At 35.0% G+C, this 17,687-nt stretch overlaps 1 protein-coding gene across 1 annotated transcript in view; it reads left to right on the forward strand.

Moving 5' to 3' along the window:
* The window catches only part of Nrx-1 (Neurexin 1), a 128,479-nt gene that overhangs the window by 29,667 nt on the left and 81,125 nt on the right, over positions 1-17,687 (forward strand). The window contains exons 3-4 of the mRNA XM_089091634.1: positions 6,301-6,450; positions 11,950-12,269. Coding sequence (XP_088947760.1) covers positions 6,301-6,450; positions 11,950-12,269 — 470 coding nt within the window. The remainder of the gene's footprint in view (positions 1-6,300; positions 6,451-11,949; positions 12,270-17,687) is intronic.

The following is a 17,687-nucleotide window of genomic DNA, read 5'->3' on the forward strand; positions in this document are numbered from 1 at the left end:
GACAAGGTAAACCACAACCAAACACTACTGAAATATTCCAACTCTAGCATTTCAACGAAAGAAATTCAAAATGAACTTTGAAAAATCAAGAAAATGTAGCTTTGACAAGGTAAACCAGAACCAAACACTACTGAAATATTCCAACTCTTGCATTTCGACAAAAGAAATTCAAAATGAACTTTGTACAATCAAGAAATGTAACTGTGACAAGTTAAACCACAACCAAACTCTACTGAAATATTACATCTCTTGCATTTCAACGAAAGAAATTCAAAATGAACTTTTAAAAATCAAGAAAATGTAACTATGAGAAGGTAAACCACAATCAAACACTACTGAAATATTCAAACTCTTTCATTTCAACGAAAGAAATTAAAATTTAAATTTGAATAATCAATAAAATGTAACTTTGACAAGGTAAACCATAATAACACTCTACTGAAATATATTATCTCTTTCATTTCAACGAAATAAAATCAAATGAACTTTGAAAAATAATGAAAATTTAGCTATGTCAAGCTAAATCATAACCAAAGACTGGTGACAGATTTAAACTCTTGATTTTCAACGAAAGAAATTCAAAAAGAACTTTGAAGAATCAGGAAAATGTAACTGTGACAAGGTAAACCACAACCAAACACTACTGAAATATTCCAACTCTTGCATGTCAACTAAAGAAATTCAAAATGAACTTTGAAAAATCAAGAAAATGTAACTCTGACAATGTAAACCAAAACATCACACTACTGAAATATTCCAACTCTTTCATTTCAATGAAAGAAATTCAAAATTAACTTTGAAAAATAAAGAAAATTTAACTGTGACAAGGTAAACCACAACCAAACACTACTGAAATATTCCAACTCTTGCATTTCAATTAAAGAAATTCAAAATAAACTTTGAAAAATCAGGAAAATGTAACTGTGACATGGTAAACCACAACCAAACACTAGTGAAATATTCCAACTCTTGCATTTCAATGAAAGAAATTCAAAATAAACTTTGAAAAATCAGGAAAATGTAACTGTGACATGGTAAACCACAACCAAACACTAGTGAAATATTCCAACTCTTGCATTTCAACGAAAGAAATTCAAAATGAACTTTGAAAAATAAAGTGAATGTAACTGTGACAAGGTAAACCTCAACCAAACACTACTGAAATATTCCAACTCTTGCATTTAAACGAAATAAATTCAAAATGAACTTTGAAAAATTAAGGGAATGTAACTGTGAAAAGGTAAACCACGACCAAACACTACTGAAATATTCCAACTCTTGCATTTCAACGAAAGAAATTCAAAATGAACTTTGAAAAATCAAGAAAATGTAACTGTGACATGGTAAACTGCAACCAAACACTACTGAAATATTCCAACTCTTGAATTTCAATGAAAGAAATTCAAAATGAACTTTGAAAAATTAAGGGAATGTAACTGTGACATGGTAAACCACAACCAAACACTAGTGAAATATTCCAACTCTTGCATTTCAACGAAAGAAATTCAAAATTAACTTTGAAAAATAAAGTGAATGTAACTGTGACAAGGTAAACCGCAACCAAACACTACTGAAATATTCCAACTCTTGCATTTCAACGAAAGAAATTCAAAATGAACTTTGAAAAATAAAGAAAATGTAACTGTGACAAGGTAAACCACGACCAAACACTACTGAAATATTCCAACTCTTGCATTTCAATGAAAGAAATTCAAAATGAACTTTGAAAAATCAAGAAAATGTAACTGTGACAAGGTAAACCGCAACCAAACACTACTGAAATATTCCAACTCTTGCATTTCAACGAAAGAAATTCGAAATGGACTATCAAAAATTAAGGGAATGTAACTGTGACAGGGTAAACTACAACATCACACTACTGAAATATTCCAACTCTTGCATTTCAACGAAAGAAATTCAAAATGAACTTTGAAAAATTAAGGGAATGTAACTGTGACATGGTAAACTACAACATCACACTACTGAAATATTCCAACTCTTGCATTTCAATGAAAGAAATTCAAAATGAACTAACAAAAATCAAGAGAATGTAACTGTGACATGGTAAACCTCAACCAAACACTACTGAAATATTCCAACTCTTGCATTTCAACGAAAGAAATTCAAAATGGACTATCAAAAATTAATGGAATGTAACTGTGACAGGGTAAACTACAACAACACACTAGTGAAATATTCCAACTCTTGCATTTCAACGAAAGAAATTCAAAATGAACTTTGAAAAATTAAGGGAATGTAACTGTGACATGGTAAACTACAACATCACACTACTGAAATATTCCAACTCTTGCATTTCAACGAAAGAAATTCAAAATGAACTTTGAAAAATCAAGAAAATGTAACTGTGACAAGGTAAACCACAACCAAACACTACTGAAATATTCCAACTCTTGCATTTCAATGAAAGAAATTCAAAATGAACTTTGAAAAAATCAGACCTTTGGAGGGGGAGGGGCCGGGGGCAGGGGGTCGTTCTGTGTCTCAATGCACAAAAAAGTATAAAAAATGATGAGGGAATGGGGGGGGAGGGGAGGGGAGGAGGAGGAGGAAGGAGGAGGTGGGAGGAGGAGGTAGAAGGAGGAGGGAGGAGGAGGAGGAAGGAGGTGGGAGGAGGAGGAGGAGGAGGAGGAGGAGGAGGAGGAGGAGGAGGATGAGGAGGAGGAGGAGGAGGAGGAGGTGGGAGGAGGAGGAGGGGGGCCGGGGGAGGGCCTTTGGGGCACAGGGAGGGCCTTTGGGGCACAGGGAGGGCCTTTGGGTGTCTGGGTGACATGTGGGGACCGGTGGAGGGCCGTTGGGACCCCGGGGGTCCGGTGGGCGCGCGAGGGGCCTGTGGGGGGCCCGGGGATGGCCGTTGAGGGGCGGGGGTGGGCCTTTGGGGGTGCCGGTGGCCCTTTGGGAGCTTGGGGGACCTTTGAGTGTCCGGGGGGGGCCGTTGGGGGCCTGGGGGACATTTGGGGACCGGTGGAGGGCCTTTGGGAGCCCGGTGGACCTTTGAGGACCGGGGCTTCCTTCGGGGTTGGGGTATGAGGATTGGAACCCTTTGGGGTTGGGTTAGAGGACCTCACAACACTGTTCAAATGAAACTTGTGTATTATAACGACCACAGAGTTTCACCATTAAATTCTCTTCTAAAATCTCTTCAAAAATATTCTTTTAAAATGTCTCTATCTGTTTCGCCGAAATAGTTCCATTACCTGTCTAAAACGGTTTCGCCCAAATAATCCCTAAACGCAAATTCAGCGTGTTCCTTTGTTATTGTCATCTCTGTGCTAACGCATTTCAAATTAATAGGAAACCTTCTCGCACGCTAAAACAATTCATCGCTAAGATGTTTCTTGCCTAATTGTTTCCATGGCCTTTGGTTATTAATATCCTTTGGAGTTCGACCAGTAGAACTGTTCCCGAGGCAAAGACATTAATGACCTGGATCTATTCCTGGAGAAATGTTTCTAGGCGAAAATTTTTAAAGTCTGACAGATGATGTCATTGATTGATTGATCTGTCAAGAAAGGGAAATTAATTTGTTGTTTCTAAGGGGAATTATTGATTCACGATAGGTGAATTGAGGTCGACAGCACAGGTGTTCTGACTCGTGACAGCACCACGTGGTTTATTGGCATGCACTTGTCCAAAAACAACAATAATAAATAAATCCCTCAGGCCTAAAGATTAAAGAAGCCTTAATGTTTCTTAATTCCCTCTTCGTGAATCAACAATTTCCCCGCCGATTATGTAAATCAATTTCTCAGGTTAAGCTAACCAAACAACAATGAAGCCATGTTTGTTACATAATACCCCCATAGTGAATCAATAATTTCCCCTAGCGATTATTTAAATCACAGATTAAAGAAGCCTTAATGTTTCTTAATTCCCTCTTCGTGAATCAATAATTTCCCCGCCGATTATGTAAATCAATTTCTCAGGTTAAGCTAACCAAACAACAATGAAGCCATGTTTGTTTCATAATTCCCCCATCGTGAATCAATAATTTCCCCTAGCGATTATGTAAATCACAGATTAAAGAAGACTTAATGTTTCTTAATTACCTCTTCGTGAATCATCAATTTCCCCGCCGATTATGTAAATCAAGTTCACAGGTTAGGTTAGCCAAACAATAATGAAGTCATGTTTGTTTCATAATTCCCCCATCGTGAATCAATAATTTCCCCTAGTGATTATGTAAATCACCCCACAGTGTCATAAATCAATAATTCCCTGAGCGATTATGTAAATCACCCCTTATGCCATTACACGTGGCCAAACAACAACAGATCGATTGACCTTGACCCCCATTAGACTCGATCGATAATCCTTGAATAAATTATTTCCCCCATCGATTATGTAAATCACCCCTCGTGCCATTACACGTGGCCAAACAACAACAGATCGATTGACCTTGACACACACACATTAGACTCGATCGATAATCCTTGAATAAATTATGTCCCGTCAGCATTAAACTAAATTGTAGATGGCAGCAGGGGTGGGTGTCCGGGTCAATACGGTCACTTCTACTGGAGTGGTATCGCAATTGCTAGGACAATTTACGAACGCATTAAAATTGTGCCAACGCATGATCTTTTTTTACTTAGTATTGTTTATTTTATCAGTCCCTGATATGGAAAAAATTAGGGCAATTATATAAAAATTGAGGAAACCTACAGCTCTTTTTACCCGTCTCTTCTTATCACCAGAAGAGTAACTTTTCAACAGATGATTTTATTATCTTAACTTTTAGTTACTACGTTCCGTGGTTTGTTCTTTACTAGGTTTCAGCTATATCGAACGAAACTTACATAATCCCAATTCATAACGATCTATATAGATCCTTTATGTAACGTCTCTTACTAGGTTGCTAGCTACCGCTGCAACTCGGATCTTTTCAAAGTATAAACTTCTAACCATATGATGACGTGACAGGTTCATTGAATCGAAAGAAAACAAAAATTATTTTAAAACTTTCAGATATTTTTCAAGTTGGAATTGAAAAATAAAAATTATTGCTAAGACAACAAATACGTTTGCAGTTTACATAGCCTTCGCAATGCTCAACTGAAATAAGAGAGCCACTAAACAGTCTCTATGATGTTCCAGTGCCAAGCTCGTTCTTTGCTATGAGTTCGGTGATTGCTGTAACAAATAAAGTTAAATTTATCTTGGATTTTTTTTCCAAAGAAATATAGCACAACGTTATAGGGATACTCAGTATAGGATTTAAGCCAAAAAAGTTTGGTTCCAGGAGAAAATTATAACTTTGAATTGAGGGATGAAACAAAATTATTTTATTAACAACTTTCAGGAAATATTCTAGTTTCAAATGGCAAATCATATTTTTTGTTAAAACCCTAAAAAAATACTACAGTTTATACAACTGTATTTACATGCTTTTTATAATGTAAAAAAATCATATTTTGATCTTCACATACAATATGATTTGCTACTAAAGTGTTGAACAAAACTGCAGTTTCTTGTAAAAATTGATTTTGTTTTAAAAACTAAATTTTTTTTTCATTTACAAAAGGTACTAGATGGAGCAATTTCCTTTAAAATGAACTAATAAAAATCTTCCTATGACGTTCCAGTGCCCCGCTAGCGTGGAGGAAAAAAAAAGTTGTCGTATATGCAGAATATCGTACTTCAAGCAACCTATCTTGTTTTTCAAGCCAATAAATTTTTCTCGTCGTTCAAGCCAAGGGATGGTAAGTTTCCTACGTAAGGATTTCCGACAAGACGGATCTAATAGTTCACTTCTTATTTTGATCTGACACTATTTTCAGGAGTTATGGGCTATTACGTTTTTCAGTATTGGACGTGATCGTCTCTTACTAGGTTGCTAGCTACCACTGCAACCCAAATTAAAGCTTAACAATTACAAATCTCCAAAAATTAAAATTATCTCTTAAAAGGGGACATCTCTAAGAAATTCTATCCTGGGAGGGGGTTGAAGTGCAAAATATAGTTTTATAAGTTGAGTTTTCTTTATTTTTCTAGGAGGATCATTTGAGATATATTACTCCTGATGGATACCCACAACCCTTTTGAATTTGTGCAAGTAACCATATGAATCTCATCTTTCATTTCACAAAAAAAACCTTTTTGCAAGATTATCATCATATTAAGTGAGTTTAGGAGGGCGAATTACCTCCTCTTGCATGTGAAGTACTATGGTACAAAATTCCAGATTGTTTTTAAGGATTATCTATAAGTAAAAAAGGAAATTTATTCTTGGCTTATTTAACAAAAATATTCTACATTTTTACTAAGAATTTTATATTCCAGGAAAAAGACCAATGGAGGCATCTTTAAAAGGAACTGAGCTTATTATATTTGACCCCACACAAGGTGGAATCGAACCAATGATAACCACTCAGGATGAAATAAGCTTCATGATGAAAACAAGAAAAGCTTCGGGTGCAATACTACTTGCAGGTAAATATTGACGGAGAGTTTTATATATATATATATATATATATATATATATATATATACTCTGGCTGGGCAACATTTCTGGTTGGGCAATTAAAACTCTGGTTGGACAACATTTCTATATCTCTTTTCGGAAATAAAGAAATTCTAGATGTTAGTTTTGGAGAAATTCATAACAAGTTTCCCAGACTGTTCTGTCAAGGCTTTAGTAGACTCTTTAGTGGGCTTTAGTGTTAAGCCTGAGGAAATTAGGTAGTGTATCCGATGTCAGACTAGGAATTCTAATAGAGTCACGAAACGGACGCAAAAAGAACTTCTGCTAGGACAATTTTACGGATATTTTGCCAGTAGCTATCTAAAGTCCAAATGACTGTTACACATTCCCTAGTCCATGTAGTTTTTTAGATCAAACTTTGAATCAATATTTGACAGTAATTTTGGTCATTATTATGGGGGATTATAAAAATAGATATGAATGAAAAACCTAAAAGAATGCGCCTTTTTCAACTAGATATAACCCAGTGGATTGTCTTCTAAATTAAATTGACAAGCTTCTATGCAAGGAAAATGCTTATTAGAGAATAGTTTTTTTATAAGGAATCTTAGGCAAGAACTAGCTCAAGTTTAATCGTTGATTAGCATAATTTAAATAAGAATAATTCCATATATGAATAATATGGATAAAATGTGAAGAGCCACATTAAAAAAGTAAAAGAAGAAACCTTAACAAAAAAAGAAACTTTTAACACTTTTTATGAGACCCATTTGTGAGATATATATATATATATATATATATATATATATATATATATATATATATATATATATATATATATATATATATATATATATATATATATATATATATATATATATATATATATATATATATATATATATATATATATATATATATATATATATATATATATATATACATATATATATATATATATATATATATATACATATATATATATATATATACACACACACACACATATATATATATATATATATATATATATATATATATATACACACACACATACATACACACATATATGAAACTTTACACACATATATGAAATGTTTGCTTGAACAGTAAGGAAAAAGAACAGCAATCTATATATACATATATATATATATATATATATATATATATATATATATATATATATATATATATATTATAGATTGCTGTTCTTTTTCCTTACTGTTCAAGCAAACATTTCCTATATGTGTGTAAAGTATCTCAAGTGTTCATATGTTTGTGTCTTAATACTTTGTAAAGCTTATTGAACTTAGATGTTGAAGTTTAGAGGAGCATTTTACATGTTCACACATTTTCATGGCTTCTCATAACCTTCTTGTATTGTTGTGTAAATTGAAAAAAGAATCAATCCTGTTCTTACGGTAAGTTTAGTTAAACTCATGCCCTCTGAATGGAAAGTGCCATAGAAGGTTTTAGTTGTTTGTTTTAGTTCTATTTTTTGGCCTAATCCCATGAACCTTATGTACTATGCTTCTATTGAATTGCACATCTAGAAGCAATTCGAAGCTAACTATCTAATAGGTACGTATGTTAAGATCTATTTAATAGGTACTATGTAGCCATTTTTGCTGTTGAAACCGTTGTAGCGTAGCTGGAAAAAGGGATGTGAAAAATAATATTTGCTTCTATTTTGCCTTATGGCCTACTTTGATGCACATAATACACTATAATACTTTCTAAGTACATATTCAGAATTTTTTGTGCAGCCTTAGCGACTTAGCGATTTAGCCTTCTTAAAATTAATTTCCAAATCCATTCTAGCACCCTAAACTCTCAAACCTTCGGAAAGTTCATTCGTTTTGCTCACACTTTCACCTAGGATGCTTAAATCATCAGCATAATCTGGAAAGTCCTGGAAAGTTTTCTTCCAAATTTGATTCCATGTCCTCCCATTGCTTTTCCTGTTCTCCTTAAGACAAAGTCCATCAAAGTAATCCATATAAAGGGGGATAGAACACAACCCTGATTAACTTCTGATTTAATATGGAATCAGCTGCTAACCTCATTCCCTACCTTAACCGTAGCAGTGTTATTCTCGTACATAGCACCAATCACTTTAATGGATTTGTGCGTGTTTTGACCCCTAAGCATTTCCCGAAAGTTTCACCTTTTGATCCTTAGCCTCAATAGTAGTAGTCGCCGCAATGGTAGTAATAGTAGCGGAAAAAGCAGCAGGATTAGTAGCAGCAGTATGAACGGTGGCTTTCGATTAGTCCAATATCCCTCTCAACACGGCCTGGAAGTTTCAACTTAGTACTCTCAGCTCTACTACTGCTACTACTACTACTACTACTACTTCTACTACTACTACTACTACTACTAAGAATACTTAATTAGTGAGGTAGTGGTAGTAGTAGCATGCATAATGCACCATTTGGTTTGTTCAAAATCACCTTAACATATTCTGAAAGTTTCAATTTAATAATCTAGGCTGTTCCTGAGATATTGCTTGTGCACCCTTTTGACAATCTGCATGCTCATACTAAGTTTTGATTAAATTCAACATCCCCTTAAACATTCCCTGAAAGCTTCACCTTCGTACCCTTAGCTCCAGTAGTAGCAATAGTTGTCGTCGTAGTGGTAATAATAGTAGTATTAGTAGCAATGTGCGCATAACACCATTTGTTTATTTCAAAAACCCCCTCAGCTGAAAGATTCAGCTTATTTCTGTAAATAGTTCCTGGGCCATTGCTGATACGTCCTATTGAGTACCTGTATGCACACAGTGTCTTTTGATTCAGTTCATCTTCCTCTCTCGATATTCCCTGAAATTTTCACCTTCATAACCTTAGCCTTAGTTGTAGCAGTAGTGCCAGTAATAGTGGTAGGAGTACTACTAGTACTCCTAGTATTAGGCAACTAACAGTAGTAGCTGTACCGCTAGTAGCAGTAGTAGTATGTTGGAAGTGTCAACTTAATACTATAAGCTCTTTCTACCTTATGTTACCGATATGCCTTTTTGATACACCGCGACAAGCTAAAAACGCACTTCAGTTACTCAGAGCTGGTGGTAGTTGATGACTTAAACGCTGCATTCTTTGCCTCGAAAAATCAGTTTGGTTTTAAGGCTGGTCACAGCCACGAACATATAAATCCAATAATTCTAAATATTGTCGTTAAAATTGAAAGAAATGATGATATACTGATTCTGGCAGCACATGATGTTTCACGTGTCTTCGATTCTGGCGTCCACCCTCAGCTACTATACTCTGTGAAAAGTCGTGGTCTTGATAGCTCTGTTGTGAGGGTTTTCAAAAATTTGTACGCGCAGCTCAAAGTTAATAAAAATGTACATATTCAGAATGGTATCGTATCAAGCAAAGCTTCAATTACAGTGTGGAAAAGTATCGGCCAATGAGGTAAAACGTCACCACCCTTTTATAATAAAAGCGTTTTAAAAGCTCACGAGAAAGTTGTAATGAGAAGCATATTTAGAGGTCTTGACCTTTATCTCCTTAGTTATGCTGATGATATTTTAAGCCTTACCTAGACACTGTTATCAATTGAGGAAAATTCGTCTGTCCTTAGTTGCGACAACGAAAATATGGGTTTGTTCTTCAATGCATCTAAGAGTAAGGTTCTTATGTTTGGCCGGTCTCTAGCTACGACGGAAGGTGTGCAGGTGGGAAGTTAAAATGTTTCCCCATCTGCAAGTAGTAATTGTCTTGGCCTTTCCATCGGTACTGACTTTGTCAAATTGTCACGCACATTTCTGCTTGTGCATCTTGGTGAAGAGCTGTGAAAAACTTTGGGATTTCTGTTTGCTGCAAAGTCCGATATAACAGACGTATACTAGCCAGAGTCTATAGCTCCTTTTTTCATCTGCATGCCATTGCTCTTTCAGCTGTCTGGAACATTTTTCTCTAGAAACAGGTGATGACCACTTTGGCTAAACTTCTAGCTATAGCTGAGAGTCACCGTGAAAGATTTTTGAAAGGCTTGATCAGTCTCGTTTATTTTCCTAGGCAATGATTGAGCGTTATGTGCATCTTTTAACTGCTATTGTTTGTTCATCTATTCGTTTCTGTATATTTTTTTTCTATTTACTCCATTATAACACCTTCGTGTGTCTTTATGGGCAGCAAAATTTTCATTCATTCTTTCATTCAAATGTCTAAACTTTTATCCTATTTCAACTAGCTAAACAGTATTGCTATGAAATGCGTTTTTTTTCTTTTTAAGCTTTTTGTACCTTATTTTATTATAACTGATTTTTGAATTAGAATCAAGTTGGTGGACTTTGATGAAAAAGTTAAGGGCCAAGGGTAATTGGAGAAAAAGTCAATACATAGCTGGCACAAGCCTTGTCCAGAATTGCATAAATATGATTTTATTTCATTTGTTGACAGACAGTCCATCACCCGTACATCCATCCTAGGGCAGAACTAATCCTGTAATAAATACTATAAATTAGACTTGGTTAAATTTTTGAAATTCGTTTATTTTTCATTACTTTCCTATCTATTTTTATCTGTCTATGTGATCCCATTCACTTTGAGTCTTGTGGTTTTAGCTTGTCTGAAAAAGTAATTGATACGGAAATTTTGTGTTTACTTAGCTCCATCTGTGTTTACTTAATTGCGTTGCGCTTGTTTTAGCGTGTTGTCATTGGTAATTTTGCCATACGCAAATATTTTCAGCGAATATATTCCACCTCTATGTATGTGACCAACAAGATTGGAGGGTTGCTAGTCCCCCTTTAAAACCTCTTTTTCCCCTATCACGCTAAGGTTTAACTTTTTCTTCCAATTCTTTAAGAACGACTCTTAAAATACAAGAGCTGCAGAATTGGAATCGGAAATATTTTGAAAGGGTTTTAAAACTTTAGCGTAAAGAGCAAGGATTGAGGAACGGGTGGCCCCCCTTATATACGGAATAATTTCTGTTCTTTTTAAGTTTAAATGTTGATTTTCTACTTTAAGCTGGAAAAACTATTTTTTAATTTAATTGACCCAGGAGGGAATATTTTTCTATTAGTTTGCTGTAGATAAGCCGAAAATTCAACCATTTAACCAGAAGACAAATTTTGCTTTGTTATAGTTCCAAGATGCACGAGTTTGACACATAAAAGGCTTGTCGTTCCTTCAAGAGCCACTCGGCTTCTAGGCACCAACATACTAGCAACCTGTTGAGACTACGCGAGTGGCCTGGTTATTCTCGCCTTCTGAGTAAGGCGACCCATGCCGAAATTCCTTTATCACTAAATTGTTATAAAACGTTTTTGTGTTTGAAAAGATTTATAGTTTTAAAGGGAAGTAGTTAAAGCATGATTAACCTTTTCATGTCCCTAACATTATTTGGAGAGAAATGTCGGACTCAAGTTAATTTTTTTGGCTTTTTCAATAAATAATCTAATTTCTATTCTTGAAAATTCCTGGAAAGATTTTTTGTTAATGTAGTCGTTTCATTCTCACAAATAGTGGAGCCTTAAATCATTCCTTTTTTAGGAAGTTCTCGAGAGAACTACATATATCTTGGTTTATCGCGTGGAACGATCCAAATAATTTATCGCCGAGACGGGGAGAATGTTATAGACAACAACATAAAACCACTGTCTATTGATCTGGACAATGGCCACTACCATACAATACGCCTTCAAAGAAGGTCTGATGAAATAACTCTCAGCATTGATGGATATTCTACTTACTGGCCTTTAAAAGAATCAAGGGTCTATATGACGTCATCAAGAATCTATATTGGGGCAATGCATAACGCTGAATATGAATTTGTTCGTGAAATAGACTCGTTCGTAGGATGTTTAAAGAAGGTTGGTTGTTTCTATATTCCTCTGAAATTATACGCCTGGCCAATGGTCATAGCCAATTTGTGGCTCTTTGAAAGAATGAATGGGTACTGGCGCATTAGATGGTCACTTCTGAAAAGTCAAGTTTGGTTAGTGCTAATGAAATAAAATAAAATATGATGAATATATAATAGTTTAGAACCAAATTTGGGCTATATATTTGCACATTAAGGAGGGGGGGGGTGGTGGGTAAAGCATAGCATATATTAAATACATAACCTAACCTAATCTAGGTACCTTTCCCCCTCCCTAAACCCCAAAAACAACAGTTTAAATATCGTAGACGCAATGAAAACTACTCTGTATTCTATTTCTTAATAGTGGTCTCTCTGAAAATAACCGGTCTCTGGCGGGTTTTGTCTGTCATTTCATGACTGGTTTCCTTGCAGAGTATGTAAAAGTGACCATCTAATGCACTAGTACCAATGAATACAACTCTTGACAACAAACAAACAAATTAGGGTACTTGTGTATTAGCCTTTACACAATCGAGAAGTGAAGTTAGGTTAATCATAATGAAATATATCACAATGTGACGAAAATCGCTACTTTAATAACAAAATTACGGAAAGCACACCAAAGAATAGCGGAAGGGGGCTGCACAAAACACATTATATAAAATACCTAACCTAATATGACCTAAACCAACCAAAATACCATCTTTATCTTAATAAAAATATACCTTTAATGTAAATTTCAACTGATCCTAAGCTAATTTGTACTGAATAATGCACAAGCATACACAATAATACACAACTAGATATTATTTAATAGTTTAATAATTGAACAACTTTGAATACGCGATTTGAAAAATTTAAAGATTTCTCTGAATTTTCTGATAAATCCAATCAAAATTGAAATCATTAGCCATAGGTCATGGATTCTTCATTACATTTTCAATGAAAAGGGATTTCATTACAATGACAGGGTTATTCATCCTGTTCAAATTTAAGTAATAAACTTGTTCATTCTATAGCTCAATTTATTTCATAATTTATATTTTTCTTTGTCCCGTCATTACCAACAAACTTGACTATAAAACTTTTCATTATATTGGTACTGGTGCATTATGCGGGCTATATACTGTATGTTGAATGTTAGGGTAGGTAAACCGACTTTTCGCTTATATTGCCGTACCCAACACCTCCAATATTGTCCAATATGCTTCTCTTACAAGCATAAAGTCATGGCGTGTCCATTTTCACACTCTTTTGTCTTGGGCAATGACCCCTTATCCTGTAAAAATTCAACGGCCTCTTTTTCTGTCTTTGGCAAATCCCAAATTGTAATTTTAACATTCTTATTAGATCAATTCCAATCTAACAACTGTTTTAGTACAGGGTATGGGGGTATCTATCTGTCCGGTTTGACTGAAGTATTTCCTGTTTGACATTCCACATACGGTATATTGCGGTGACTGCATAATGCACCAGCACCTTTGAATTTATAAGCCAATTAAACAAAAAACTTTTTCTTTATATTGTTTTTCGAACATTTGTCGTACCGATCATCCAATTCTAATCTTCAAAACCAATCACCAACTTGTTTTCCTTTCATATCCACTGTTGCTCTCTTATTTGTCAAATACGAAATATTTTTCGTTTAACTTTCAAGTACAAACAAAAGGCTTATTAAGTTTCTGAATTTTCTTTAATTTGATTCTCAATCTGAAAAGGAAATTCATTAAACGCTAATCAGACCATTGCTATGGTTGCTTGTGACAAGGAAAATCTTCCTTCAAATGTTCATTTCAAACGGATATTATGCCTTATTTGCTATCTCTGTTCAATAAAACAACTTTGAAAAGTAATTACATATTGCTAATGAATTTTAGCCTAGTTATTATATTTTTTATGTTATTGAAGTGCTTATTTGAAAGATTAATTTTTAAAGTTTTTCTGAGGGAAGTAAAGAGCGAAGAAGAAACTTAAAACGAACAAAAAACATTGTTTTACAACCCATCTAAAATATATCAGTAAAACTAGTGCAAATAAACCAACTGATGATATTTCGCTATGTTTGTTGGATTATGAAAAACTATTGCTTTACTAAAAACACAAAACAATATAGGAATTACTCTACCTTTCCATGATTTGTTTTGTTACATTCAGAAAATGGTCATTCTTGAGGTTTACATTCCCTGTTCAAACATTTGTATGCTATTTTTCTGCAGTCATTCGCATTCTAATTTTTCAACGTAAGACGACGTTTTTGCTATTATGCAATAGCTGAGATTCAGTTTCTTCCATCTTCCAAATTATGTGTTTGAAATTGCCTTTTAGCCTTTTTCGGGACTGTATTATACGCTGAAAACTGTTTGTAACACGTTGAAAACTGAAAATCTTTCCCTATTTTCAAGCAAATTTAGATTACTCTCTGAGAAAAAGTCAGGACTTGTCTTCATTATGGCTTTTTAATCAAAGTAGCCCTTGCTTTTTTACTTTTTCAGGCAGCTCATGTCTCCATTGGTTCTTTTTAAGGCTCAAAAAGGAAAATCAGGCGTATTTGAAGTGGCTTTTTCAAAAAAGTCTGTTTTTCGATGAACAAAAACCTGTTTTTATCCGGCCGACTTCACCTGAAAAAGACATAATGAAGACATGGCTTAAGTAAAATCATAATTCTGCCCCTCCTTCATCCTAATGTTGCCAGACATAGCCCTAAATAATAAATTTGTTATTTGTTCTTTGTTAATAGGCATTGTGAAATCGCCCGATCAATAACATCAAGGCATTGCGAAAAAATAAGAACAATTGATTTAATAGCCTGATTTAATAGCCTGTATAAAAATAGAAAGAAACATGAAAATGTGATTAATAGAAACTTTATGAATATTATAGAATAAGAATTTACATTACAAAAGTGCTTTCTTTTAGTTATGCATATAGCCTATGTCATTATCGATTCAAATGTTTAATTAGATTTAAATCAGATGCCACGGACCCATGACGGGTCTTCTCACTATTTTGTATTCTCTCTCTATATTCCTCTCAAACATATGTAATTCTAAACGAAAAATTAGCTGAAAACACTGAGTAAATGAAAAGATATAGTTTTGATTTTTAGGATTAAAATCTGGAAAAATTGTCAACGAAAGCTTCTACAAAAAAGTAAAGGTTTTTATTCAGCCTATGGGTTTCTTAATCCTTAATAAAAGAATTCATCAAGGGCTAAGAGATAAATGCTCTATCAGTAGTGGGGGTCAATCTGTCCTGGAGGCCCATTGCGAAATTAACTTGGGATTTCTGGCAGCCCATTAGGGGGTATACAACTGCAACTCCCAGTCCCTCGCACCTGTGCAATGCGGTCACCTATATCTACCGGTCAGGTGGCAGGATTCCGAGCGTATCTCTGGCAAGATTCCCGCCATCTGACGTCACAACACACACTAGCCTTTAAACAGTCAAATAGGAAAATAGCATGGTGTTTCCGTGACATGTCCTCGGTATTTTAAAGGACCAGATAGGGAAGCTCCTAATTCCTCGCACCTGTGCAATACGGTCGTTGTTTCTAGCGGTCGGCTGGTAAGATTCCCACGACACACCCCTCTGGACTCCAATGAGGACAAACGACACACCCCATTTTAAACTTTCAGGTCTAATATCGATGACACCATCGTATGTGACAAGCTAGACTCCAGGAGCCATGGGGAAACCCCGCTTGTAACTTAACGACAGCAAACACCTTATGTAAGGTCACGTAATGACGGCGCATTCATCACTGTTACATAATACCTTTTTGGCATTTTTTTTTAGCGCGAAACGTTCAAAGCGTTTTTCTTTCTTTTAACTTAATGACGGTGCATACTTTATGTAAGGTCAGAATACAACTTACGCAGTGACGGCGCACTTTTATGTAACAACGGCGCACATCGCTGACACATAATACCTTTTTTCGGCATGTTTTTTTCGCGCCAAACACTCAATGCATTTCTTTTTTCTGAATTCTTTAGTTCTTTGTCCTCGATGGGACTCGAAAGGTTAATTTTCTTCCAATGGGAAAGTGCTCTAAGCAGCACAACTAAACAGACATTGACAATGTTCTGTATTAGGGAAATATATTCAAGAAATAACACATTCCCGTGATTTCACAAGACACACCTCCGTCTATTCCATGACAGTCCCAGGTGTTCCCTAGCAAGCGCCATTGTTTTTCCCTTGAAAAATAGAAGATCCTTATAGCTATCTATTGATTTCCCTATAAGACGGCCAGGTGTTCCCCGTAATGCCATTGTTTTTCGCCAAAAAAAATAGAAGTCCCATATAGCTATCTATTGATTTCCCTGTAAGACGCTCAGGTCAACCCCTAGCAGAGCACCATTTTTAAACGCGCAGATGGATTATTTATTTTTAGACAAAATTGCTCTAAATGTATTAAGACTAAGGGATGGTTAAATTGTGTAATCACCTTGATCGTGCTAAACAATAAATCTTAAAAACACAGACTTTGTAAATACAATTTTTACTATTTGAAACAAATTTACAAACAATACTAAAAACATAGAAAAAAAAAAACAGTTAAAAAACACGACAAACAAAATATAAAACGTGAAAACAGCTTATTGTAATATATGCCAAAGGAACCGTGTTAAATCCAAATTTAAGCTCTATTAAGAACTTTTTAACGAAAATGCATCGTTTCTTGGAGTGGGATGTTAGATTTCACACCATCGCGACAATACGCCCCACCCCCTAGCAATCCCTTCCAGAGGGAAACGTTGGTGTTAGATGCAAATTTAAGACATATTAAGGAGCTTTTAAGGAAATACCCCGTTTTCTTTGAGCTAAACTTATGAATATTTGAGAATATCCTGACAATACACCTCCCCATCCCCCTAGTAATCATTTCCAGAAGGCGTTTATATTAGAGTTAAATTTATGCCATATTAAGAGCTTTTTAACGACAATGCATCGTTTCGTAGACTGGGATGTTAGATTTCAGTCTCCCTCTGCTGAAAAATCCCTTTAAAACCTCCACCCTAACTTTTAAGGTGTAAAAGTATATTAATCCAAGGCAGTACACAACACCCTGGTAAACAAAGGATGACATACGACACCCTCTGGCACTCTCATTATTCCAAGGAAATTTACGGATATTTTCATTACAAAAATATGCTTTTAAATCCAATGATTTATGTTTTAGCAATCCACCCTTCCAAATGACATAAATCGGTTATAAATTACAAATCTAGTTAAAAGAACCTTTAAAACAGGACTCTGAATTTGAGATTCTACAGCTTCCTAGCAATCATTTTCAGGGGGCAATGCTGATATTAGATGCAAATTTTTAGGCATTGTTGAGGTATTTCCGAGAACCCTTAACGAAAATACAGCGTTTCTTTGAGTGCAAGTTAGATTTTCGCCACCTACCCTCCATCGTAAAAAT

This window comes from Artemia sp. Qi Xiang Cuo, chromosome 7 (assembly GCF_049724085.1).
Source record: "Artemia sp. Qi Xiang Cuo chromosome 7, ASM4972408v1, whole genome shotgun sequence".
In the NCBI taxonomy this organism is placed as follows: domain Eukaryota; kingdom Metazoa; phylum Arthropoda; class Branchiopoda; order Anostraca; family Artemiidae; genus Artemia; species Artemia sp. Qi Xiang Cuo.